This window comes from Eretmochelys imbricata, chromosome 24 (assembly GCF_965152235.1).
Source record: "Eretmochelys imbricata isolate rEreImb1 chromosome 24, rEreImb1.hap1, whole genome shotgun sequence".
Lineage (NCBI taxonomy): Eukaryota > Metazoa > Chordata > Testudines > Cheloniidae > Eretmochelys > Eretmochelys imbricata.
The window spans coordinates 10,144,066-10,171,633 of NC_135595.1; the positions used below are offsets into that span (position 1 = coordinate 10,144,066).

Genomic DNA, 27,568 nt, shown 5'->3' on the forward strand with positions numbered 1-27,568 from the left:
AATAGGCAATCACGGATACTTTGAAGTGGATCTATTTCCTAAGCATTACTGGTAACGCTTTGATTTAGTTGGTGTTGGTCCTGCTTTGAGCAGGGGGTTGGACTAGATGACCTCCTGAGGTCCCTTCCAACCCTGATATTCTATGATTCTAATTAGCTACACGGTTTTACGTAAGGCAGTTTATCCGTTAGGCAGTCTATCACAAACTTTAAAGTGACATATAGCCAGTGACATTATTTCACCTAAGACCCATCTAAATGTTAATATTCCCTTTTGATCTCTGAATGAACAGCTGTAGTGACAGACAGGAACTGACTGTTTACATGACTAACATTAAACAAGATACAAGTAAACATACAATTCGTATCGCCTTTAATTTTTAACAACATAGGCTAGAACTTTGAAATGCAAACCTATCTACCATGGAATGGCCCTAATTACCATTCAAATCTTCTAACATGTCCCTAAAGGTTGGCTTTGGGTTATATAGCCTGCAAGCTGCTTAACCCTTTCTGGCCATATGTCATACTTTGTATAAGATTTGCTGCAATTATATAACAGTGGTAACAACAATGGTTTGCATGGTCCTATTTTAATCAGACAATGTCAGATCCCAAGGAGGTTGCTGGGGAGCCTAGTACCCATATGAAGTCACCTTATCTTTACTGGGGACCATCAGCTCTTGTGTCTGGGAGCAAGATCCCTCTCCCATGTTTCCAGAAAGGAAGCAATCCTGTTCCCCAGTGGCATCATTAACCAAGCCACCCACATCAGAACCAAACATGGGCCCACAAGAGCAGGAAGCAAGGGAGGGATCACAACGACACCCGTCTCCACTCAAGGACAAGGCAGTGACACCAGCCCCAGTCCCAGCAATTGAGTTTAAAGCTTTTCAAGACCTCCTTTCCTGCATTGCAGAGACCTTGGATACCGAGACTACATTTATACAAGAGAAGTCTTTATTTTGAACACCATGATGCTGGCCAGAATCACCCTTCCTATTAACAAGGGGCTTCTGGAACCGGCTAAAGGACTGTGGCAAATGCTGGGCACTTTTCCTCCCTCTTTGACAAGGGTGGAGAACAGATACCAGTGCCCCCAAAGGGCTTTGAACACCCACATGTCCATCCAAATGCAGAGTTCCTGGCTGTTGCGTCAGGAACAGGAGAAATCACAGTCCACAAAAGGCATGCCTAATGACAAAGACCCCAAAAGTTGGATCTCCATGGACACAAGGCATACTCATCAGCCTCCCTCCAGCTGGCAAATTACCAGGCCCTGTTCACCAAATACACCTTTCTCATTTGGGAGAGGGTCACTCCCTTCCTATCCAAGATCCCTCAAGATAACAAGGACAAGTTGAAAGAAGAAATCAAGGAAGGCCAGATGGTAATGAGAGCATCCCTACAGGCAGCCAAGAATGCATCTCAGATGGCCACTGTCATCACTACGAGATGGGCCTCGTGGGTACAGGCCATGATAAAGGGCCTGCCCTTTAATGGGATGGAGCTCTTCAACCAGAAAACAAAGTATTCCAGTCCCTCAAGGAAAGCTCTGTGGTTCTTAGGGATTTACACACCTAAAGGAACCCTTACAAGTAGCAGCCCAAGCGGAGAGACAGGTCACCATCCTACTAGTGGGCTCGACAGCCAGAGTACACACAAAGAGAGAATCCCAGATACTCCTGGGGCCCCCCATCTTCCATCACCTCAGTGCACCAGACTCCTTCTGAGGCAGCAGATTTGACAGGAGCATTGGGAGTTGCATTGGAGTCAGCGTGGAGCCTGCATCCACCTTCAGGAACCGCCTTGCCCCTTTCCACTGGGCCTGGGCAGCCATGAGAGCCAACAAATGGGTGCTAGAAATTGCCCATGGCTCTCCAATCCATTTCCACACATTACCACCTGCCCCATCCTCCTTCAGAGATCCTTGTCATGAGAACCTATTACAGACAGAAGTGTACTAGCTGCTTCAAGCCATAGAAGAGATGTACTGGGGAAGAGGATTATACTACAGTTTATATACCTTATTCTGAAGAAGAAAGGAGTTTTTGTCCTATCCAAGCTTCATCCTAGACCTGAGAAGATTGGACACATATAAGCCCAATTCAGGATGGTAACGCTTGCCTTCATCATCCCATCTCTTCAGTCTCAAGGCTGGTTTGTGGCACTCTGCTGACAAGACACGTACTTCGACATAGCCATCCATCCGGCTCACAGGAAGCACCTAGGACTCACAGTGGGGCCCCATTGTTATCAGTGCAACATTCTGCCTTTTGGACTCTCCGTGGCACTGAGTCTTCACAAAGTGCCTCGCGGTAGCAACAGCCCATTCACGTTTACCCTCACCTCGACAGCTGGATGATCGGTGGGCAAATCCCAGGAGGAAATGGTGGAAAGGCTGGACTACACACTATCCCTATTAGCTCACCAGGGGGCCCAGCTGAGCGAGGGAAAAAATCTCTTATCCCACCACAGGCAATAGAGTTCCCAGGAGCCTTGACTGACTCTGGATCGGTCAGAGCGAGCCTTCCTGGAGACAGGTATAGTCCTGGGATCAAATCAAACCAGGCTGACAGTGCAGATGTGTCTGGGGCTGTGGGGCCATAGGCTGATGTACACATACATAACACCGCTTGCCAGGTTTCACCTGCGGCTACTCCAGCTCCTGCTCAAGTTGGTCTTTTTCCCCAATAAAACAAGAAGGTTGTGGTTCCGCCACAAGACATAACAGAACTGAGAAATGGTAGGAACCCCAGTGCTCTGCTCTGCCCCCGCCCTGGTAAGGACTTTAATCACAGATGTATCAGAAACATGTTTGGAAGCCTACCTATATCATCTACAGATGCAAGGAACTTGTTACCCAGGAAACTCGGGGCTCCACATCAGTGCCCTGGAGCTCAGGGCCATCAGGCTACCCTGCACGCCACCTTCCTACCTGCTATCTCGAACTCCACAGTGCACATCCTGACTGACAACACTTGCGACACACTACATCAACAAGCAAAGAGGTGCACATGTGTCTCCCCTATTGGGATGCCTTCAAGCTCTGGACGCGGTGCTGCTGACACCGGATAACCCCAATAGCTCTCCATCTCCCAGGAGTTGGCAACGACCTGGTGGACTTGCTGAGCAGAAAATCCATGGCTAGTTGGGAGTGGTCCCTGGAGAGATGCATGATAGAGCCAAGATCCCACTATTGGGGAGCTCCTGTGGTAGGCCTGTTTGCCACCCAGGAAAACACAGTCAGCATTTCTGTTCCAAAGGGGGCAGGAGTCTGGCATTATTTCCCAACACTGTCCTCCTGCAATGGAGTCCAGGTATCCTGTTTGCCTTTCCTCCAATTCCCCTGGTCCCAGCATGATTTCCAAAATCAAGAGACCAAGCCCCAGTCGTTTCTGGAGCTCCCAACTGGCCCAGGCAGTTTTGGCCAATGGATCTTCTGCCAGTGTCCATTCAGCCACCAATCCTGTCCAGACCTGATCTCCCAGCATCCTGGCCAGATACTCTATCCAGACCTGAAGTCTCTGTACCTGACTGCCCAGATGTTGTTTGGGTGAATGACACAGATGGACTGCTGAGACAAGTCCAGGAGATCCTTATACAGACCATTAGCTTTTACACACTGGACTTAGCTGCCAGGGCAGATGTAAAGTTTGGGAGAGCAGTATTACAATCCCTATTCAACTGATGCAGTTGGCTCTCTTCGTTCCCGCTGTCCAGAGGGGACACTGATGGCCAGCCACCTACAGTGGAATCGACACTGATACTTTCAGAAAACAGACTGGTTCCTACCCTGCAGTAACTGTGGTTCTTCAAGATGTTGCAGTCAGGATGGATCCCACAAGCCACCTTCCACCACCAGTTTCGGAGTCATCCGCTAATGCGGGCTTTGAGTTGTGAGGGAGCCGAAGGACGTGCGTGGCCCTTGTTAAATGATGTTGGAGGCTGAAATGTCGTTCCCTTCGGAACATTCAGGCTGCAGCTCAGTGCTTCTGTCCTTGGAGCTTCAGTGTTATCAGTACTAACAGCAACTAAGGCAGCCTGCTCATTCAGCAAACCTCTGTTACTCATAAAGAATGACCATCGGTACAGTGACAAAGGCACTCAGCCAGGTTTATTGTCCTCAGGGCAGTCCTAGTGCCCTGGTTCTGTGGTTCCAGGCACACTAACACATGAGTGCCCAGTCAGTAGCAGGAGTCTCTGCTGTCCCCGAGGTCACACAAAGGGTTAAGGCGAGTTACCCCGACACTTGTAGGCTGAGATAAATAACTTACGTACCACCTTACGTGTTCCATGACATCTGCTTTTTACCTCCCGTTGTTCCTGATATCTTGGAAAAAACATCCCTATTCAGTATTCTGTCACCCCCCAATCTAGTACAAGATCAGATGGTTTATCTGTAGTAGCTGGAATATATTTACGTAAATATCTAGTGCCTAGTACACTAGCAACAACTTTGACAAGTTCATGCACTGAATAGTGAACTTGTAAGTATCTGCTTTAATACACGGCCTGATTTTGGCTCACAGCCTCTGGTTCAGGACACAGATCTTGCACCAGGCTGAGTGCTCCAGGCTCTCTGTCTGCTAGAGCCCTGAACAGATACTGCTGTTCAAAATATCTGAACTCATGCATATGAGACACGTGCACCTTCTGTGGGACCCACACTGACGACATCTCAAACACGCACGGCCGCTGTAGGGTAAGAAACTGTTCTCTCCAGCGGTAAAGACACGCGGAGTCTCTCTGCACTCAAAGCAATACTACAGTAGTTTTGGTGAGTACTGAATCTTTGAAATTCAAGTACTTCTTGCTCTAGAGATTCCAGTGTCCATGTCTCAGACGAAATGTAGATGAACGTTTGGGGCTCAATAGCTGTTGTATTGGAGCATATTGGTGAGTTTCAGGGTGGAGATGATGCCTGAGCGCAAACAAGATGACTGAATTAGTACAAAAAGAAAAGGAGGACGTGTGGCACCTTAGAGACTAACAAATTTATTTGAGCATAAGCTTTTGTGAGCTACAGCTCACTTCATCGGATGCATTAGTACAGAATCTGGAATGGCCTCTGGCAAGTTGAACTGCTAAATCTAGGGTAAAACTTTCAAACGAAGTGCCTAAGCGGCCAGATTCTCAAATATATTTAGGTGCTTATTGATGTAGATAGGTGCCTAGTGGGTGTTCAAAAGCACCTAGGTGGGCTAGAAATGTAACTCCCATTGGTTTCACTTTTACAAATCCCAAAAGGTGCATCCCTGCATCTTTAGGTACCTAAATACCTTTGGAAAAACTGGCCCTAAGTGACTTAAAAGTGACTCCTAAATCATTCAGGCATGTTTTGAAAATGTTACCCCTAGGTTTTTTTGTTAATGTCAGTTGCCAGTGACAACTCCATCTCTAATTTCCCAGGCATTCAAGAAGGAGCGGAACTTAGCTCCACTCTGCTTCGGGCTGCCAATATGATGTCAGTTTTCTAATTTATTGTTAATATTGGATTCACACTTACAAGAACACTGATTTGTAATCTAGGAAATCTCAATGAGTTCCCAGTAGTTTCAGATACAATACTTGTCCCTGTTAGTTTCTGCAGCTTCACAATCAATTTCCTGTTTTAAGTTTTCCTAACTGAATTTCTGCCCTTTTGCTGATGGAAAGACCCACATAAACTGACCACACAAGGCAGCATTGAAACGGACTATACCCAAAGTGCTGCCAAATGCACGAAGTGAACGAAAAAGCTTGTTAATGTTTTTGTTCCAGTGATTTTAGTATTGCATGTCAGCAGTAGGCTGCATTTTCAGACCCATGTGACGTTAAACATGGTGGCCCTCAGGAAATGGTAGATTTTTTTTTTTTAAGGCCAGAAGGGACCATTAGATCATCTATTCTGACCTCCTGCATCTGACAGTCCAGAGAATTTCACCCACTTACCCCTATATTGAGCCCAGTCACTTGTTTGGTTAAAGCATCTCTTCCAGCAAGGCAGCCGGGATGGATTTGAAGGCATCAAGAGTTGAGGAATCCATCACTTCCCTGGATGGTTCCAATGGTTAATCACTCTTTTAAAAACAATACAATATTGTGAACAGATCTGACTTTTTCCAGCCATTGGTGGTTCTTCTGCCTTTCTGTGCCCAAGAGCCCTTTAATACCTGGTATTTTTTTCCCTGAGAACATACTTATATGCCATAATCATGTGATCTTGCAATCTTCTTTTCAATGAACTAAACAGGTCTTTAAGCCTCTCACTGTTAGGCATTTTTTCCAACTCTTGGGATTCAGGAAGGATGATCCCTTCACGCTACGTGGTAATTGGTCCTGGGTATAAATGAAAATCTGGCTCCCAGTCCCTTTTAAAACAAATGTTGTTGGCTTAGCTCTGCCAGGTGTTTACAGATAGGATCTTACTACGTTTGGGATGCAGTGCCAGTGCTGACTTATTGCTGTGTCTTTCCAGCAATTGAAATACCCTGTGCTGCGTACATGTCGAAAAGCGGAACACCCAGGGTCGAGTGGAAGTTTGAAAAGGGCTCTTCAATAGTGCTCTTCTATTATGATTCCAAATTCACAGGTACGTGAGTCCATTGTACGGAGTGTCTGAGGGCCCCTTTATGGTTTCTGGTCCAGGTGTTGGATAAGCACAGGTTATACCAGCTGGTTGCAGCATCTGAAGCAGGGTGGATTATTTTAAATCAGAGCGCTTTAAATGATCGATTTTTATCCTGTTTTGCATTTGTACTTTTTAGTTATTTTCAATGGTGGCTTTAGCAGGGTGGATGGCTTCACTTGCACCCACAGATGTCATGAAACAAAGGGTGCAAAAACAGAAATACATTGTTTCCCAGCCGTATGTGAATGGCAGGCCCCAGTGGGTGGAGCCTGCCCTGCACCCATCCTGGAACATCAGCAACTCCATGCACCAGGTCACAATGTCTGGTGTAGGAAGCCAGGCCCAGCCTTGCGAGACAAGAGTCACCGCTGTAGTTAGGGTTTCCAAGTGTCTGGTTTTCGACGAGAACACCCAATGGAAAAGGGACCCTGGCGGTGCCGACCGGGCCGTTAAAAGTCCGGTTGTCAATGCATTGGGGCTAGCAGGCTCCATGGCACGGCTCCTGGGAAGCGGCTGGTATGTCCCTCTGGCTCGGGGCTGGCCAAGGGGGCTCCATGCACTGTCCCCACCACAAGTGCTGGCTCCGGCAGGGGCGGTGTCTGCTGGCGGGGGCAGCTCACAGAGCCACCTGGCCAACCCCAAGCTCGAGGGACATGTTGCCACTTCCCGGGAGCTGCCTGAGGTAAGCGCCGCCCAGAGCCTGCACACTCTTCCTCATCCCCTGCCCCCCATGCCCCAGTCTGAGCCCCCTCTCGCAACCTGTGAATCTCTCATCCCTGGCCCCATCCCAGAGCCTGCACCCCCCCAGCCAGAGCCCTCACCCCACCCCTTGGCCCCATCCCAGAGCCCCCTCAAGTACCCCAAATCCCTCCTCCCCATTCGCACCCCCTCCTGCACTCCAACCCCCTGCCCCAGCCCAGTGAAAATGAGGGAGGGAGGGGGATGGAGTGAGCAGGGGTGGGGCCTTGGAGAAGGGGTGGGGCAAGGATGTTCGGTTTTCTGCAAAAGTTGACAACCCTAGCTGTAGGGATGAGTGTGGGGCAGACCCACTCTCCAGCCTGCTTCACCACACCAGGGCCGGGATTAAGGTTTCAGTGCTGGGTCAAGGAGTGCTGCTGCAGGTGGTCGGTGCCCCCCAGTAGCTTAGTATAGTTCACCTATTGAATCAGGAGGCTGCCTCCACCCCATGGTTATTTTCCTAAAGAAGCGTTGATTTTTAGTAATTGGTATTCATTAAAATATGTTCATTTGCAACTAAATATAGCTTTACCCTAAGTTTGCTGGTGCTCTTTGCTAAGCAGGTGGATCCACATTTTGTTAAGCAATTATATAGCTTAACATACATTTTTTTGTTTGAAAATGGGAAATTAGGCATTTCTTATTTACTTGATTACCTTTTTTTTGTGTGTGTGTGGGGTTTGTGTCAAGCTCTGTTTGGATGGAGATTGGAATTCAAATAAGGCACAATCAGCATTTAAACATTTTTTAAGCAGTTCATAGAATCATAGGCTATCAGGGTTGGAAGGGACGTCAGAAGGTCGTCTAGTCCAACCCCCTGCTCAAAGCAGGACCGATCCCCAACTAAATCATCCCAGCCAGGGCTTTGTCAAGCCTGACCGTAAAAACTTCTAAGGAAGGAGATTTTACCACCTCCCTAGGTAACCCATTCCAGTGCTTCACCACCCTCCTAGTGAAATAGTGTTTCCTAATATCCAACCTAAACCTCCCCCACTAAATGAAACTATCTTACATGCACTGAATAAATGAGAAAAGTTTAACATTTGTTTAACAAATCAGTTTTAAATGCTAAAGTATTATCTCTAGTTTAGTGAATTGAACTGATTTGTTTCTGGTGACCACGGCAAGATTTTTAGAGCTAGTAATCTCATTCCCTCACACCTGCTTTTTATTCATAGACTGGAAGAAAAAGAAAAGTTTTTTCTGCTTTTTCAGCTCCCAGTCAGTTTAATGAATGAACTAATCATTCAGATGAATCGGTTAATAAATGGAAATAGGAAAAAAATACTCTCTCTGCACATGCAGAAGAGGCTACTGCTGGTTCTGCAAGTCAGTGAACTCTGGTTTCAAGACTTTAGCCCGTGACTTCCACCAGTTGAGTGATCTGATTTTCTATAAAACTTCATCAGTGAACATACTGTTCATTTTTTTTTAAAAAAAATTAATTTAAATGATAGACAATAGTAAGTTTTTGGCCTTAATACTGGTTGTAGTAATTTCAAATTTAATTTTTAAATAGGTTTATCCAATTTAAAATCCAATTTAAATTACACTTTTTTTAATCACTGATTTTTATCCGCCCTGATCCAAAGTGAGGTCTTTAGCTTGGGGCCTTCTGAACCAGTTCAGTCTGTAACTTCCCAATATGGGCAGGAAGCCACAGGGATTGGCAGCAGTTACCCCGATTCAGCTACTCTTTCCTGCAGTGCAGTGCTTCACATCTGGAAATTAGCCAGAAGCTCCTTTTCCTAGTAACAAAGCTGGACCCAATGGGGTAGGTGTTTCAGGAATCCCAGCATGCACTGATGGTACCATGGCTGAGCTATGCTGTACACATGTGCTAAGGTGTTACGAAGACAGGTGAGAACCATCCTCTGTCCTAGTGATGGCTTCATCACCTTCTGTAGACCCCTTTGTTGCTCAGCCATGTCAGCTGAACAGTTTGAGAACAGTCTTTTAATGTGACTGGTGTAACCACACACCGCGTTCTAGATTGCTCTGCCTGGAATCGGCTTTACCACTGCTAACTAATTTCTTAAAAGCACTGAGCACTCGTGGGAAGAGCTATGAGGAAAGAAATGGGGTGGAATAACCTCCTCACTAACTAACTAGTTCATATCTGCCAGCAGCATAGCATAACAGAACCCATCCCTTAAACCCTGCAACAAACCCCTCTATCCCCCGGCCAGCTGTGATTGGGCTGGCTTAGCTATTGGACATAGGGGCTTGTAGCTTCCTCCTGCAATGGGGAGACCTCTTGTTGTGTTTGAACTGAACCGAACCCCATTTAATCAGCTCTTCTCCTTACCCTTCTCTCTGCTCTGAGGATGGTTTTTGGGGCTCTCCCCTTCTCCACACCAGCAGCCTGTTCTGGCTCTCATCTGTATTCCTCCACTTCCAAGCACTCTCAGGCTCTTGCTGTCTCCCCTTTCTCTGCAGACCCCTACAAAGGCCGTGCTCAGTACACACCCACAGGCATTCGTTTCACTTCGGTGACTCGGAAGGACACAGGGAAGTATATCTGCGAGGTCCTCTCGACCGGGAGCGGTGGCAGTGGTGAACTGAGCAAGTCAGAAGTTGACCTCATTGTCCAAGGTACTAATGCCTTCCTGTAATTACCACTTGGGACCGGTTGCCATGGCTTCTAGTCTTGGTGAGGGGGGGCCCTTCGGGCCTGTGGGCAACAAGTGTGTTTTCATGGAGTTTAAGATCAGAAGGGAGCATTATGAACTTCTAACCTGCGTGGTACAGACTGGGGAACCTTGCCAGTGACTTCTGCCTTAAAGAGGTTATTTTTCCCTGCTAAGAGATGCCATTGAGCCCAATGGCTCATTTGAACAGAGTTGCTCTCTGCACAACGTGGCATCGTCAGTGGATAGCAAACTAGCCTGAGGTCACTGAAACAAGACACTTTCCACATTGGACTTAGACTCTAGGGATGCCTCAATTGTCTGAACCTGACTATCTGAAATTCTCACCCATGTCCGTTGACCATGGACCTGCAGGGCCAGAGCGGCACGCTATTGGAGCTCTAGGGCCTTCCTGAGAGCAGCGTCAGTCCTGCTGGAATACAGCCATGAAATAAGGCTGCTTTGGGCAGTGGCAAGTATCCTGTAATCAAATCAGGCTAGCCAGGTTTGAAGAGGTGCCCTGGGGAAAGCCTAATGCCCGGATTATCCAATGGTTTCAAAAGACTCCGGTTCTGTTGGCTCTGCATCTTCAGAACTGTTAAACACAACTGGTTGTCGAGGAATGTCTCCCATGGGTCAATGCATAGTCCATTAGGTGGCCATGAAGAAACAATCCTAGCTACACGAGGGCACCATTATTTCTGTAACACGCACTCAGGAAGTCTGACACTGTAACTGTTCCCCCTGCTGACGTGGGCGGGTCCGTGCTTATGTTGCATTCCATACTAATGGCTTTTAAGCAGAGATCCCCTTCATACATATGTGCTGTCAGTGCACTTCTTCACACCTTGAAGACTCCCTGTCAGCACCAGTCTGAACCTTGGGTGTATTGTCTGCAGAGACCAGTGGAGACTGACCAGTCCTCACCCCGGAAATGGTCCCTTCATGACTGGGCTGAGGCGCCTGGCAAAAGATTAGGCGGGGGAGATTGCACTATATTTACCATGCCTGCTCTGTGGCCGTACCCAGCGCCTCACTCACAAATGCTGTCAGTCTACCACCTTTCACCAGTGCTGCAAAATCATCACCGAATGGGAGCCCAGTTTTGGACCAAACTCTGTTTCCTTCCTTCAGGATTGCAGCAGTTTTGGTCATACATTTTGTTTTGACAAGTTGCTCCATCAAAGTGGGATGGACACTGGCTTCGCCCACACAGCCAGCATCGCACCTTTCACCTGTCAGCGGGGGGGCTCCTGCCAGCAGTGGGGCTCCTCGGCAAAGCGTTAATTTCTGGTCAGTGACCCTTCTCGCCACATGCATTTGCCACTTACGTTGAACGCTGTGCACCCGATTCTCCATCTCCCTGCTCCTCGTACAGTCGTTTGCACCAGAACACTGAGATGCTCTGATTTAGTTGCATTCCACACCCATTCTGCAGTGCCGTAAATGACTGCCCAGGGAGCTGGGCAATGGAAGCTCCAGCTCAGCGAGTGCCATTAATCCTCTATTGAATTAAAGTGCAGCTAGTTCAGAATCCACGCAAGGAAATGCTGCTCTCTGTGGAATGTGTCCAGGAGATGAAGACAATAGTGTGGCTGGTTTTTAAAGCAAAGTCCGCTACTATCTGTAGCTATGCTGACATGAGTATTACAATTCTACAATTACCGAACTAAATGTAGAAGTCAATCAAATGGGGATGTTTAGATTGCTCCTGTAGATCTATCACTACAAGATAAAAACTTCCTCAAAAGTTCAATACAACCATTATTATCAGTTCTCAAAGGAAGTAAATCACTGCTGATACAGTCAGCAGATGACACAGAAGTGAATGGGTGAAGTGATAAAATTGAAGACGGGGCACAGATCCTGAGTAATCTCTGGTAAACTGGACACAAACAAACATGCATTTTAGTATGGCCAAATTGGGGGGGGAGGGATAGTTCAGGGGTTTGAGCATTGGCCTGCTAAACCCAGGGTTGTGAGTTCAATCCTTGAGGGGGCCATTTAGGGATCTAGGGCAAAAATTGGGGATTGGTCCTGCTTTGAGCAGGGGGTTGGACTAGATGACTTCCTGAGGTCCCTTCCAGCCCTGATATTCTATGAAAGTCTATGAAAGTATAATCAAGCTTCAGGGCAGCACAGGATCTCTGCATGGGTCAAAAAGGAACCACTTTTTCACTCCTTCCCCATCTCAAATAAAGGTGCATTATCGGGGAATGACAGTTACACTGGCCTGAGCTCTGGAACTTCACTGATCAACCCTGGAGCAGTGCCAAGACAGCCCTGCCAATGGAAGAGGGCCCAGCCACTAACTTAGTCCGTTGGCTCATGAACTATCAAGCTAGACATGGATTTTGCTTTCTGTTTACTTCACTTAAAATGATCTGGCCATTTGTTTGCCTTCGTGTCACTGAGCAGGTCCTCTAGTCTAATCCAGTCAGTCATGGGTTAATAAGCGCAATTTAACAAATGCGAGTGACCGCGTCTTGGGTGTGTTTAGGACGGGGGGGTCACAGTGGTGGGTTCAAAGCTCTGTAAGGTCATCTGTAACATGTGCCTCTTTGCCTTCTCCGCTGGCAGTGCCTCCCTCCAAGCCCGTTGCCAAGGGGCCCACCTCGGTGACAATCGGAAACAAAGCTGTGCTGAAATGTGTGGAAACAGATGGGTCTCCACCTCCTACCTTCCAATGGTACAGGGACAACATCCTGATGCCCTCTAACCCCAAGATCAATGAGAAATTCAGGAACTCCTCCTACACGATCGACACCAAGACTGGAGTGCTGGTACGCACGGGGGAGGGGGCTGCCTGACTCATGGGGAGTTTACGCCTCTGTCCATGCCTCCCTCACGCCTTCTTTCCCACTCCAGACGATTGAGCCTGTAACCAGCTTCGACACGGGGGATTATTTTTGCGAGGCTCAGAACAACGTCGGGACCGCTCAGAAATCTGAAGCCATCCACTTGGAAGCCAGTAAGGAAATGGGGGCTTGCAGAGCCGGTGGGTGGGTGTGTGCGGACGTCCACACTGGGCTCTTTGGAAGTCACTTGCAAGCTTACAATAGCCAGTACTGTCACTGCCCCTTCCCGGCCTCCTGCAGCTACTTCCTGTACTGGCTGCGGTAGATTAAAGGTTGGACTGTGCCCAAGTGTCTTGATGGGAAAAGAGGCATGTGCTCCACTGGAGGGGGTGGGGGAGAGCCTGGAACCAGAAGCCCATTGGGCTGCCCTGCTAAAAGAGCACCCTTCGCAGAGAACGGAGTCTCCTGAGAGCTGACAAGTGGTTCTTGGCGTGTCCCACCTCCTACATGACCTCTGGAGCTGGGCCGCCATAGAGACAGACCCAGAGGAGGCTCCCGCCCTAGCCTAGTGCACCCTGGGATTGGGAGTGACTGAGGTTGGGGATGGGTGTTTGCTGGGCCCAGCTCTGGTGACAAGCATTCCAACTGTCCCCTCCTCTGAAAAGCTACCGTGCCATCAGCCCCTGTTCCCTGGAGCTGCCCAAACCATCCTGTTTTCCACCTTTTGGTCTGGTTTGAGCCCTTTGTAACATTAGGCCCATACAGTGGCGCTCAGAAGACTGCAGATCTTCGGGTGCCAGGTCCATGCTGGTGCTGTCTTCCCAGGCCACAGCCAGTTCCCCTCTGAATGCCTGAAGACTTTGTATCAGGGCAGGGCTGAGCTCACTGGAACCACATAGCAAAGCAGCAGACGTGCTCGCAGGCTCGTCCCAGGTTAGGCTGGCCGGGGAATATTGCCGTTCTCAAACTCTGCTCTTCCTGCTGCCACTTGCAGATAGGTGGAAGCAGCTAGCTCTGAACCCAGCTGTGTGGCGAGGGGCTGGTGACAGCTAGGCAAGAAGAAATGGAGGTGGAGCAGGCTGGGAGCTGTCGTAGTGTGAAGGGGGCCTGGCTCAGACCTGTGAGTGGGACAGCAGCAGGGTTATAATTACAGAACCCCCACTTGAGAACTAGCCCAGAGCTTCTCAATCTGTGCCCCGCACAGTGCTGGCTGGGAAGCTGGCGGGCTCCCTGGGGCAGGCTTCTCACCTCTAGCTGCTTAAACCATTAAATGTACCTGAGACAGGGTGATTCCGCCTTGAAGGAAGGTGGGGCCCAGTCCCCCCTGGGGACTGCAACTAGACAGGTTAAATCCTTTGCTGGTGTCACTCTCCCACGGGGGCAGTTCCAGATGCGAAAGCATTTGGGATCCTGTGGCATGCAGGGGGATCTGTCCACATAAGGTCTCTGCATGCCGCACTGATGTCTTTCTCTCACCCAGCTGAAGTCAACGTGGGCGGTATTGTGGCAGCTGTGGTCGTGCTGCTAATCGTGCTGGCTCTGGTTGCCTTTGGCATCTGGTTCGCCTACAGACGTGGCTTTTTCAGCAGTAAGTATTAAGCTACTCGCGTGGGCTGCGAACGTACCTCTCCCTGCCCCCTTCCACTTGCACTCAGCCACTCCCATGACGTAGGTAGTTCCTCTGAGCCCCCATCAATTCCCCTGCAGAAGCTAAGGCACGCGCCACCGGGCAGGGTGCCGGGCAGGGTGCTGCAGGCTAATGAGCGCTGGCTGCTACTGCTGCTGACGACACTATTGGGAGGAGCCATTGCATGGCAAGGTGTCTCTGCGAAGGGGCATCTACGCAGTGGGCAGAGTCTCCTGCTTGCCAGGAGCTTGAAGGCTACCTGTGATGCAGCAAACCTCGGCTGCCTTTCAATGAGGAGGGGCTGCCTGCGGAGTTCTTGACCCTATTGGGCAGCCCTCCATCAAGCCCCCTTTGACTCAAGATGGAGCACTGCATGCTGGGAACTGTAGTTCCTGCCGGCTGCCTCTCTGGATTAAATGGGGTCCCCCAGGCTGTGGTGCAGAGTTTGCTTGGCTGTGTCGTGGTCAGGCCTGTGGTCCCCCCTTCTGTGAATCTGTCTCTCATCCCCGTGCACGTGTGGCCTGTCTGCTCTTGGCCCAGCCAGTTGAGTGCACTCTAAAAGCAGCGTGGCCCCCCGGAAGCCTGTGTTGCTGCCCGCTGTAGCAGTGCCAGGGTGCCACCCCTTGGAGATGGGACGTGTCGCTCGGCTGCCAACATTTAACCATCTCGTTTCTTCTTTTTTCCTTCCAGAGAGAAGAGGGTAAGTGGAACCTCGCACTCTGTTCAAGTGTGCGCCTTGTTCTTTGTCTGTCCTCCAAGCCTCTTCCATCCCTCTTGTGCTCCTGGCCTGCGGAGATCCTTCTAGCGCTGTGGAGTGGGTAGAGTATTCCCCTAGGGAGCCAGGACTAGCCAGACTCTGCCACCTCCTCCGTGGCAGTTTAAATGCAGCCTGGAATCTCTTCCGTGCAGCAGTTAGAGTGCAAGGTGCCAGAGTGTACCCCAAGCTCCTCCCCCACCCCGCTGTGCCCCAGAGTAGCTGCTGTGTGACACGTTGCTGGCCCCCCCGCCAGGTGGGATCTCTGGGTCTGGAACAGTGGGGAGACTTTGACCTTTTCTCTTGGACGAGGGCACATGTTTCTGCTGTCCCCACCATGGGTCGCTCCTACCCTCTCAGGTCCACACTCCCCTGTCCTAGCTCTATTCCATCCGCATCTTCCAGCTGAAGACAGGAACCAAGCCTCCATCAATGCAGTTTTCCCCACCCGAATGGGTCAGCAGGTGGCATCTGGGTGGAGCACTGTCTTCCCCTGTTCCCCAGATGGCAGTGTTGTCTTGTGTCCCCACCTCTTGCTGGCCTGGTGAGCAAAAGGCTGCAGAAGGGTCAGAGCAGGGCAGTGTGTTGCCTCCAGACCATGCCAGGCATAGTCTCCTTCCCCTTACCCAAAAGAAGTCAACAACTCAGGAGCGAATAGCATTGTCATGAGCTTGAAAATTCCCCCCTGCACAGCTCTGCTCATGTACCCGATCCACAGCCCCCCACTTATTTGGCCCTGGACTCCCCTTCCAGTTCTGCCAATACCCCTCAGTCCTGACCCTCCTCAGCCCTCACTTCTGTGCCATTCTGCTCCTGGCCTGATTATACCAAGTTACAAGCTGGTTCTAACATGGGGACTGAGTAGATCCCAAAATCTACTTGGCACCCAAAGCAGGCTGGGTATCAGGATGAGGCCTCTTAGCTGTGTGCTGGATATCGGATGGGGAAATAGGGATGGAAGGAAGAGACCAGTCTGTAAAGCATCTCTCCTACCAGAGCTGGGGGGAGGCTGTGTCTTGCCTGGTGGGGGTTGGGAGAGAAGGGGTGAATCAGGCACCTCCCATGTATCTTTTGTGAGAAGTTTGACATAGCCTGGTGATTAACAGCAGCTGCCTGCTAACTTGCTTCCCCATCGTTGCTGGCTGTCTGGTCCAATACTGGCGGGCCACAGTGGCACAGCTGGTGGTTGGGGTGGGGTCCGAGGAGTGATCAGCCCTTGTGAAGTGTCTTAGTTTAATTCTTTCTCTTTTTAGCAGCACTAATAAGCAAGTTATCTACAGCCAACCCTCCAACCGGAGTGACGTAAGTAGAACTGCCAGCCAGGCGGCTTTGCTCTGGCAGCCCAGAAAGTGTCTTGTCCCCAAAGAAATAACTTTGTTCCTGGCTTCTTGAGTGTGAGGTGTGCGATCAAATGGCCTGCAGGCTGGGACTGGTGTTTTGGCAACACCTTAGAGAGGCAGGGTGTAACCCAGCTGCAGAGCTGGGTTACAGCAGTGACCTACCCATGACTTGTGGGCTTTATGGAGTGTCCGAGACGCACCTCGCCCAAAACCGCCCTATCACGCTCACCTGTATGACCTTGAGCATGTCACTGAGGCTGTGTCTACACTTAAACAGCTAGCTGCTGTTCTTCCATCGACCTAGCACTGTCTACACCGGGGGTTAGGTCAGCTTAGCTACATGGTTCCGGGTGTGGATTTTTCACACCCCCGAGCAACATAGCTGGGTCAACTTAACGTTTGGAGTGGACCTGGCCTTAGTCTCTATGGCCCAGACCCACCAAGGTATTGAGGCTCCTAACTTCCACTGAAATAGAGCCTAAATACTTCTGTGGATCTGTGCCTCAGGTACCCAGTTCCTTGTGCAATGGGGATAGTGAACCCTGAGTCAAGCCCATTCCTTCTGGCTGAGCGAAAGCATCGGGCCAGGGGCATCCTTGATGCCACTAGCTGAGGGAGAATTAGTTTTCTTCCCCCCAGTTAGAGAACGGGTCGGTCTGGCAGCTGTGGTGCAGCTTACCAATGTTGTGTGGAATTAAAGAGCAACAGCCCCCGACTTTTAGAATGAAAACCATTCCCACAGACACGTAAGTTGGGGTAAGGTAGCTCCAGTGCATTGCTTGGCCATGCAAGCCATTAAATCAAGGACCTTTCAGTAATGCTATGCCAAGCTCCCGACTAACCTTACTCATGTGGTAAACAGGCAAAGGCCATCAAAGTGAAACTCCAACGCAAGAGTGAAATTGAATGACTAATCATTGCAGAGAGAAATAAACATCTAATTTTAGTGTCTGGAATTTAATTAAACAATCAGCCGGAGGCCATTCTGAGAGTCAGATGGAGACTGGGACGCGGGAAGTGGTGTCTGCACGCTGAGTCCTTTGTCTGTCGTCAGACTGGGGGTAACACTTTCAAAAGCACCAAAGTTCTATTTTCAAAAGTGACGTAGGTACTTAAATGCCCCACGCGCCAGATCCCTAAGGGATGTAGGTGCCGAAAGATGCAGATAGGTGCTTGGGTGCTTTCGGAAATCTCCCTCGGTGCCTATCTGCATGTTCAGGCACCTAAATGCCATTAAAAACCTGGCCCCAAGCACCTCATCACTCTTGAAAATGGGACTTAGGAGCCTCTTAAGAGTTTTTGCACAAAAATGAAAGGAAAATCATGTCTTTGCTGAGAGCCCAGCACCATTTGCTGGTCTGGGGTAGGGAAAACAGGAGTTATTGCTAGTGGTAAAAGCCAGAATCAGGATCTGGGAGTTAAAGGGTTCTGTGCCCAACTTGGTCCCTTACACCTACTGTGCCTCCACTTGGGCATTTGTTAAATGGGTGTAATACGTCATCATGGTGATTCAGTTGTTTAACAGCCTGAGATCCTTGGCTCAGGTATGACATACGTGCGGTTGGTGCGTTCTGCTCTGTAAAGCAGTGCAGCCACTCGGGCCGCTTCCCCAGAATACAGGTAGATCTCCCATGGGCTCCACACAAGGCACAGAGGGACGTGTGCGTGACAAGACCCAAACCCTGTGTGCTGGTGACACGGACTGATGCTGGAGATGGGCTGCGGGAGGAGTTGCAAAGTTGATTCTCACACAGGACTGGAATAACAGGGGGTGTTGCCAGGCCAGCTTTCTCCTAAGTGAACAGCCAGCTCTTCCCTGACACATGGCAGCTTTGCAATGAGAGAGGTTGAGCCCATAAACATAACTTCACCTGCAACCTAGTCTGTGCTTCTACCCAGGAAACCCAGTGCTCTCCTGCTGAGCCACTTGGTGGTAACTGCAGCGTTAGACCTGCCCCCCAAGAGCTCAGTCTAGGTAGACAGGCTCGACAAATAGGGTGGGAGAGGAAACAGGCACTGAAAGCAGAGGTGACTTGCTCAAGGTGGGAGGCAGAGCAGGGACTGGGATCCAGGTCTCCTGATTCCCAGCCCAGTGTCCTCGTTGCTGGAACTCGCTGTTTCTCCTTGGCTACCCAGTGCCATGAGCTTTTCTCTCCAAGGGGCTCAGGGACGGGGGCAAAGGGAGCAGGTTTGTTTTGAAGGATTCACTGTAATTCATGTACATGGGAATTCACTGTGTCTTTCTTTCACTCCCCCAGGGAGAATTCAAACAGACCTCGTCCTTCCTGGTGTGACATTGGCCCTGGCTTGGATCCCCCTCTCCTGCCGATGTCCTGCCCCTTGCCCCATGAACTGCTGTAAATGTTCTGTGTGAACTACTGTAACACTGCGATTTTAACTGTTTTTTTTAAAGTTACACCTAGTGCCTTTTTAGTCCTCTTCTAGACTCTCCCTGTCCTGTAGATCTGTGGGGCTGGAATCTTGCCCTCTGCGCTGCAGGCAACTTCGCATAAACCAGCGTTATTTTCCTAAATGACAGATGACAAACCCAGCTGCTGAACACACCCAGCAGAGGGGCTCCCCTGCCGCTTGCTGGCGTTGCAGATTGCTCACCCTGCTTTGGGGATGTCTGCTAGCACCAGGCTTTCCCAAGGAGGGTGAAATTCAGCCCATGCAGCAGGCCAGTGTGAAGCCTTTGCAGCACCGTAGTGCCACTTAAGCCTATCGGAGGGTTTTATGCTGCCAGAGGTGGCAGGCTGGGGAGCCCTGGTTATGCTAAAGCACTGAATGTAGGGAATGCAAGTATATTTTTGTGACTGTAGAAGATTGTTGTGTGGTCCCCACCGTCACTGCTATACTAGTGTGTCAGGATGTCATCTTTGTGGTGTCTGAACTGGCTGAATTCTACAACTCAACTACATCCTCCCTGCTGTCTGTGTCCCCCCCCCCCCCCCGAAAAAGTGTCCCCATTTTTCCACTATCTGGTCACCCCAACCTCAGTATGAATGGCAGGAGTCTTGAACCACCACACATCTGGATCCACTGAGAAATACTTGTAGGGAACGAGCCTGTTGCAGGAAGCGGGAAAGGGGCTGCTGCAAGGCTGCGGTAGATGGTACCTCATCCATGGAATCTGTATTTTTCTCTTGCGGGGCTCCAAAGCAGACTGGATCGGTTACCAGGAATAACGGAGGTTGGAATCAAATCCTTCACTTTGTTGGGTCACAGTGTGTAACCACCCTGGCCAGAGCTCTTCAGGAGGCTGTCCTGCAAGCAGAGGCTGTAGGGCCGGACTTCTCTCCCAGCAGCTGGACAGATTTAACTGTGCGGCTGCTTTTTATTACAGTTCAGCAAGAGAAACCTTCCCAGACCTTAACTTGAAAGCCTGAGACACTGTAATAGTCACTTTTAAAACCACTTTAAAATACTTGTGTAATTTTATCTATTTGTAACTGGAAATAAACCCTTTGGTTTGAGTTCAGTCTCCCCGAACATTTGGAAGGAGGAAGGTGGGGCTGACTTGCTAGGATGTGGAGTGGACTGCAGCTCTCCTGCCCCCTGCTGGTCCGTGGTGGAACTGGGGGGACTGCACAGTAGTTCTCTGCATCTAACACAGTGGTGACACTCAGACCTCAGTGGTTCAGGAACCAAATTAGCAATCAACAATAGTACTCTTCATGTTTAAATGGTATGACGGGAAATGTTGTTTTCATATATTCTTCTCACAGCAAGATGACGGACCAAGTATTTTATCAACTACAATTGGTGGTTAACCTAGTAAAAGCATCCTGATTGGTTGGTGGTTCATCACACGGAGTTTTAATGTCCTGTGCTGCACAGAGCTGCAGGAGACCCAGTAACAAGCCTCTTGTGAACCTGTCTGAGGATCACTGAGATCTAGCAGTTGTGTTGGCACCTGAACTGGGGGCCCTGGGACTCTTGACGGATTCAGGTTGAATTCAGCATAGTTTTGGCTGAAAAGAGGGTTGGGGTTTTTTAAAGTCAATGTTTCAGTTTTTTTATTTAGGAAGTGTTTATTTCGGCTGAATTAGAAACCAAAATACTTCCTATGTAAAAAACACCAGAACGTGGCTGAATTGAAAAGGAAAACTCAAATTTCACTTGAGCCAACCAAAATGTTTGTTAATCCAGAGCAAGAATTTTTCACTTGGACAACATTTTTTTTAAAAAAATTGGATTTGGTTTGACTCCAACCTGATTCTTCCCCAGAATATTTGGTTCAGTCCCCAAATAAAAACATCCATTATTTGCTGAACTCTAGTTAGCAGCACTCTCCCCACCCCTCTGTTCACACAGGTGCTAATGGAAGCCTGGCGGGGAGAACTGGAGGTCTCTGGCTGGGACTGTTCTGGCAGATGTCAGGCCATGTCTACACTAGCACTTATGTCAGCAAAACTTTTGTCACTCGGGGGTGTGAAAAGTTTTGCTGGCATAAGCACTCATGTGCCCAGTACTCTGTCAGTGGGACATGCTCTCCTGCTGACAGAGCTACCGCCGCTCGTTGGCCTGATTTTCTGATTTCCACAGGAGAGCTCTCTCCTGTTGGCATAACGCGGCTACACCATCAATCTTACAGCAGCACAGCTGTGAGCTTGTAAGTGTAGACATGGCTTTAGTAGTAGGTGAGCTTCAGCATGTTCCCTGAAATTTACATCCATGTGTGGAATGAATTGATGTGTACCAATATGGAGGTGATGTGGGGCTGAGGGGCTCGGAGTGTGGGAGGGGGCTCCAGGCTGGGGCAGAGGGTTAGGGGGGGTGTGTGTGGGGGGGGGAGGGCTTCAGAGTGCGGGAGGGGATGTGGGCTCCAGCTGGGGGAAGGGGGGGCGGCGCTGGGGATGAGGGGTTTGGGATGTGGGAGGAGGCTCAGGGCTAGAGCAGAGGGTTGGGGCAGGGGGGATGAGGACTCTGGGTGGGGCTGAGGATGAGGTGTTTGGGGTGCACAACAGGGCCCTGTTCTCTACTGGCCCTTAGACACGACCCTCACACACAGCTCTGTGCTGGAGTCCTTGGCTTGACCTGGGGCTGCATGTCGCCTTTCCCGCTGCCATAGGTGCTTGAATCACAGCAAGTCGGCTCTACTTTGATCCAAACAAGGTTGCAGTGAAGCTGGGGGTTTGGGGGATCCCTATGCAGGAGGTGAGAGGGTAAGGATTGTGTCCCTGTTGTGCCATTCTGGTCAGGACTCCCAGAACCACAAGCCATGGTGTTACCCTTCTGCCTTAGCAAGAGTGAGCTTTGCTGGAGATTATACGGTGTCTCAGCTCCCTGCTCTGCCAGGCTGTCTGTCTCACCAGCAAATGCCTCGAGAATGCCAGCCTTCTCCTTGCCTTGCAGGTAACATTCAGTGAACTGCAGGTCCCCAGAGACGTCTCTGCATCCAGTCCCTCTCCCGGGATGCTCACAGAAATTAAGTTTGCTGTTTCCAAAGAGACTAGGCACACACCAGCCTGCTAGGCCATCTGAGGGCTCACTTTATGCTTTGATTTAGTTGGTGTTGGCCCTGCTTTGAGTAGGGGGTTGGACTAGATGACCTGAGGCTCCTTCCAACCCTGATATTCTATGATTCAATAGACCGGCTCAGAGATGGTTGATAGGAAAACTCAGAAGTTTCACAAAGAACCGAGATTTGAGGAAAAGAGGTGACTGGTTACAAACAAAGCTCACTGTCTGCTGCCTAAAATTTAATTTTAGCAAGTTATGATCTTTGCCTAAGTAGTTTTCTCACTTAGCTCCTGCCTTTCAGGCCAAGAGGATCTGCCATTCACAGGCGCCATCCTATGTCCTCTGTCCTATGTCCTCTCCAAAAGGGCTTTTTGCCTCCTTGTCTTTGTCTTGAGCCAGGAAGCCTTTGGGGGAGGGGGCACAAACTCAGACCTGGAGCAAGCTCACCAAGTAGTTTTCTCTGCTGCTTGATGGCTTTGTTTATCTTATATGTAAATATCCTTTCATTGGGCTCTGCCTGTCATCAAGCCGCTCAGAGGGGAACCCACATTCCCTGGTCTAGGGCAGCCTTGCTATAGGCACTGCCTCCTAAACACAGTGTAAGAACATATTGCCAGCACTCATACATCATTCTTTATATCCACTCTGCATGCATCACGTGATTTTCAGGACCAGCCTGTCACCTGTTTTTGGATGATACTTTCCATGACATCTTTTAGATACATATTAGGACAACAGTGTATTGGGGGTAGTGAGTGTGTTAGGCCTAGGGTGAATTACAGGAGAGTGGGCCCTTTGCCAGTGGGCACTGAGGGTCAGACTGGTGGAGAGCTTGGGGATTGCAATCGGGATCTTCTCTTATGGATTCTTATTTTCCCTTTGGAAAGTCTCTAATAAAGGGCCTCATTCCTGGTCCTCTCTGAGGAACAGTCCCAGACCTGGAAAGCCAGTGGGGCTGGGCACCCCAGCCCACAGCAACTGCTTAGCCCCACACTGCATGGGCTGTTTTTCTACAGCTGTCACTGAGCCCCTTGATGCAAATGAGCAATGAACACAGTGGATCACCACGCAGCCTTTGACATCACACATGAAGGCTCAGCCAGCCAATCAGCATGTGGCTATAAGATGTGAGCATGTTTCCATGGCAGTCATGGATGGTGCTGCAGACACCCCTGGGGATAAGATGCTGGGGCAGAGCCAGGGACAGAGGCCAGCCTGCTGTGAATGGAGTAACCCGCTCTGAGGTGCAGGCAGAAGCCTGTTCCCTGCTGGTGTATTAAACAACCCTAGTCAGAACCATCTCTGCACCCAGAGCTCCCTTGGGAGGGCAGGTGGGTGAGGGAACTGAGGGACTGGGAGTGAGGACACCTGGGTTCGATGTACAGCTCTGGGAGCAGAGTGGGGTCTAGTGGTTAGAGCACAGGGATCTGGGATGCTGGACTCCTGGGTCTATACCAAGCTCTGGGGGGTGAGTGGGAGTCTAGTGGTTAGAGGGGCTGGACTCTTGCCTTCAGCACTGTAACTGTCAAGAGTAAGGAATCATCCCTCAGTCTGACCCTTCGCTTTCATCTTCTCTCAGCCCCACTGGGAGTCACCCACTTTCCCTGATGACCCTTCCCGGTTCCATGGAGCTGGTCTTGGTGAAAGGTTCCTAGTTGCTCATTACCTCACACGTAAGAGGCCCTGCCAAATTCATGGTCATAGGATTTTAAAAATCATAAATCTCACCATTTCAGATATTTACATCTGAAATTTCATGGTGGTGTAACCAAGGGGGTCCTGACCCCAAAAGGAGGTGGGGGGGGGTTGCAAGGCTTTTGTAAGAGTGGGCTCATGGTATTGCCACCCTTACTTCTGTGCTGCTGCTGGCAACGGCATTGCCTTCAGAACTGGGCAGCCGGAGAGCCACGGCTGCTAGCCGGGCACCCATCTCTGAAGTCAGCGCTGCCGCCAGCAGCAGCACAGAAGTAAGGGTGGCTTGGTAGTGTATTGCTGCTGGTGGGGCAATGTCTTCAGCGTTGGGCGCCTTGTCAGCAGCCACTGCTCCCCGGCCACTCAGCTCTGAAGGCAGTGTTGATGTAAGGGTGGCAATACTGCGCATTCCCACAATAGCCTTGCAACACCCCCCTTCCCCCAAGTTGGTCCTTTTGGGTTGGAACCTCCAGTTTGAGAAACACTGGTCTCCCCTGTGAAATCTGTATAGTATAGGGTAGAAGGACACAAAAGACCAGATTTCAGGGAGAGGGAGAACAGATGTCACGGTCAATGACACATTTTTCATGGCTGTGAATTTGATAGGGCCCTACCCATACAATCTCCTACCCTTTGGCTCCACTTCTGCTCCTGCTTTGAGCCCACGCTCCCCCTCCCAGCCAGCCCATGCTGGTGTCTGATGCTCTGGGAAGCCAGAGGGGCGGGAGTTGCCATAGGCCAGGCCAGAGGAGATGGAGGCTGGGAGCGGGGATCCCAGCAGAGTGGAGGTCTGGGAGCTGGGGAGAGGCAGGAGCTGTGATAGCCTAGGCTGGAGGAGATGGAGGCCAGGGTGAGAATCTCAGCTGAGGGGAAGCTGGAGGTCAGAGGGGAAGGAGCTGCCATTGGCTGGGCCAGAGAAGATGGAGGCTAGGATGGGGTTGGGTCTCTGGGAGGAGCTACCCAGAGACAAAGACCTAGACGAGGGTTTCAGCGGTTCAGCATTCCCAGGAACTCACACAAGAACTGGCCTTTCCCTCTTTAAGGCAGGGGCTGCAGCAGCTTGCCGGAGCTGACATGGCCTCACAGAGCAGTGAGGGCATCATCAAGCTGTCGAGGGAGGAGCTGGAGGCCCTGAAAGCTGCCTTTGAGGAGGGGAACCTCACTGGAGTGGCCTCCAGGCTGCAGGAGATGCTGGAGTCGCTGGAGAGCATCCAGCTGGATGTGGGCATCACGGGCGAGACTGGTGCTGGGAAGTCATCCTTTGTCAATGCCCTGCGGGGCCTGGGTGATGAGGATGTAGGTGCTGCCCGCACCGGTGTGGTGGAGACCACCAGGGAGCCGACTCCATACCAGCATCCCCAGTACCCCAACGTGACTATCTGGGACCTGCCAGGGATTGGCACACCCGATTTCCACCCTGACAGCTACCTGGAGCAGGTCGGCTTCTCACGCTACGACATCTTCTTTATCATCGCCTCGCGCTGCTTCACCGCCAACCATGCTGCTCTGGCCCGCCACATCCAGGCCATGGACAAGAGCTTCTACTTCGTCCGCTCTAAGGTGGACGTGGACCTGGATTCCTCCCTCAGGCGCCGGCCATCCAGCTACAGCGAGGTGGGGGTGCTGCAGGAGATCCGGCAGAACTGCCTGGAGGGTCTGCAGGCCCAAGGCATCCGCTCGCCCCAGGTCTTCCTCCTCTCGGCCTTTGATCTCAGCAAATACGACTTCCATCTCCTGGGGGAGACGCTGGAGAGGGAGCTGAGCTACCACAAGCGGCATGCCTTCCTGATGGCCCTGCCCAACATCTCCCTGCACATCCTGGAGAAGAAAAAGGCAGCAATGTTGGAACACATGTGGCTGGTCTCCACCGTGGCCTGCGGTATCCATGCCACGCCCATCCCAGGGCTCCTGATCTCCTGCAATGTGGATGTCCTGGCCAGGACCTTGCAAGGTTACTGCAAGGGCTTTGGCCTGGACGATGACTCTCTGGAGAAGCTGGCAGCACAAATGGGGCAGCCGGTAGAGCAGATGAAGGCCGTGATCAAGTCTCCGTTGGCCAAGGAGATCTCCAACATCCTGGTGGTGCAGTTGTTGCTACAGGCAGGCAGTGAGGCACCTAAGCTAGCCAAAGAGGTGCTGAGCTCTGTCCCGCTGCTGGGCTCGCTTGCATCCGGAGCACTGTCTTTTGCCACCACATACAAGATGCTGAGGAGCTTTGTGAATGCGGTGGCTGCTGATGCCCAGAGGGTGCTTATTAAAGCCTTCAACTTGGATGCTAAGAAGTGAGCCAGAAAGGAGGAGGAGAGAGAGATTGAAACACATTCTATGATCAAAATCTCATGCCGGGTGCAGACAGGATCCTGGCATCTCCTGGAAATCCCCTGAGCTTCCTACCTGATGTCAGAATTTCATTCCTGAGCTGGATATAAAATCCATGATTGAATTTCTAAAGTTTCTGCTGCATTTGTTACTTTGCTATTTAAATGTCAAATATCAGAGCTGATTCTGCTGTCACTGACACTGGTGCAAATCAAGGGTGTGTGTGTGTGTGGTATACCAGGAGTAACTCTGTTGTAAATACTTCACTGTAAACCAAAAGTAAGTCAGTCTTAAATGTGTCATCATAAACTGTGGGTAATTCCATTATAAATAGATAATTCATTGTAAACTAGTCATAACTCTGTTGTAAATACACGACTGTAAACCAAGAGTAACACAGATGTCAATACTCTGTTGCAAACCAAGGGTAAATCTACTGTATACCAGGAGTAATGCTGGTATGAACCAGGAGTAACTCTTGTACATACAGTATATTGTTATAACCTGGGGTAACCCCATTATAACTAAATGGTTTATTGTAAACTGGATGTGATTTTACTGTAACTACTCCATTGTAAACGGGGTGTAACTCTGTTGTAAACCAGAAGCTGTAAATATTCTGGGCCAGAACCTCAGCTGGGGCAAATTGGGGGAAAGCTCTACTGAAGTCACTGGGCTGTGTGGCCTAGTGGACTGAAAACTAGAGTTTTATTCCTAGCTCTGCTGCGGCGTGACCATGGGCAAGTCACTTCCCCTCCCAGTGTCTCAGTTTCCCAACCTGTAGAATGGAAATAATGATGCTGACCTCCTTTGTAAGGAACTTTTTGAGATCTACTGATGTAAGAGCTAGTGATTACTAGCATAGAAAATAACAAGAAGTGAGGATCTGGTCAGGCATTGTAAACCAGGAGTAACTCCAGTGTAAATGAGGAGTAACCACTCTGAAATGGCAGTAAAGCCAGAGTACAGTATGTCAGAATCAAGGCAGTCCTTTCTTTTGGGGACGGGAGAGTGTCATCATAAAAATGAAGTAAAGTTCTGTGACCCCACAATTAATTAGCAAAACTTAAATATGTCCTTAGCTTTCATATTGCTGTAATGAACAGTATCGAAGCAGAGTCCAGTCTACAGTGTAGAGGTAGGAGTGTGGTCTAAGGGTTAGGGTAGATAGATTGATGATCAGGACTCTGGGGTTCTAGTCTCAGCCCTGGGAGGCAGTGAGGGTTAGTGATTAGTGCAAGAAAGTGGGATTCAGGACTCCTGGGTTTGCTTCCTTCCCCACTCTACCACTTCCTCATGTAGGAGAGTCACTCCATCTCTTTGTGCCCTGTTTAACTCTTTAGGAGAAATGGGGATAATTTTCATATTTACCCAGCTCTCTAATGTGTTTTAAGATCGTCAGAGGAACGTCCGTGTTGTTAATACGTACCATGCAATGAAAGTCCCCTTAGTTAGTTCCTGCCTAGGGCTTTGGCCCAGCCACCCTGGGAGGATCTGTATGAGTTTAACCCCAGACATTCACTTGGGATCAGAGTTGGTCGAGAAATGGACTTTCCCTCCTGTGGGGAAATTCTGAGATTTTGAAACAACCT

General features: G+C 50.0%; 2 protein-coding genes across 2 annotated transcripts in view; both read left to right on the forward strand.

Annotated features, from left to right (window-relative positions):
* Positions 1–19,975, forward strand: part of F11R (F11 receptor) — a 49,864-nt gene extending 29,889 nt beyond the window's left edge. Inside the window, exons 3-10 of the mRNA XM_077841080.1 lie at positions 6,460–6,573; positions 9,790–9,945; positions 12,561–12,763; positions 12,849–12,951; positions 14,259–14,366; positions 15,096–15,105; positions 16,413–16,461; positions 18,758–19,975. Coding sequence (XP_077697206.1) covers positions 6,460–6,573; positions 9,790–9,945; positions 12,561–12,763; positions 12,849–12,951; positions 14,259–14,366; positions 15,096–15,105; positions 16,413–16,461; positions 18,758–18,793 — 779 coding nt within the window. The 3' untranslated portion in view covers positions 18,794–19,975. The remainder of the gene's footprint in view (positions 1–6,459; positions 6,574–9,789; positions 9,946–12,560; positions 12,764–12,848; positions 12,952–14,258; positions 14,367–15,095; positions 15,106–16,412; positions 16,462–18,757) is intronic.
* A 4,756-nt stretch (positions 19,976–24,731) lies between these two features.
* LOC144279924 (interferon-inducible GTPase 5-like) lies at positions 24,732–25,943 on the forward strand. The gene has a single exon (XM_077841627.1). It carries the CDS (start codon positions 24,732–24,734, stop codon positions 25,941–25,943), a length of 1,212 nt encoding a protein of 403 aa, XP_077697753.1.
* Positions 25,944–27,568: the final 1,625 nt, after the last annotated feature.

Bases quoted from the DNA above. Each gene is read 5' to 3' on its own strand.
- LOC144279924 (XM_077841627.1), top strand. From the start codon at position 24,732: ATGGCCTCACAGAGCAGTGAGGGCATCATCAAGCTGTCGAGGGAGGAG.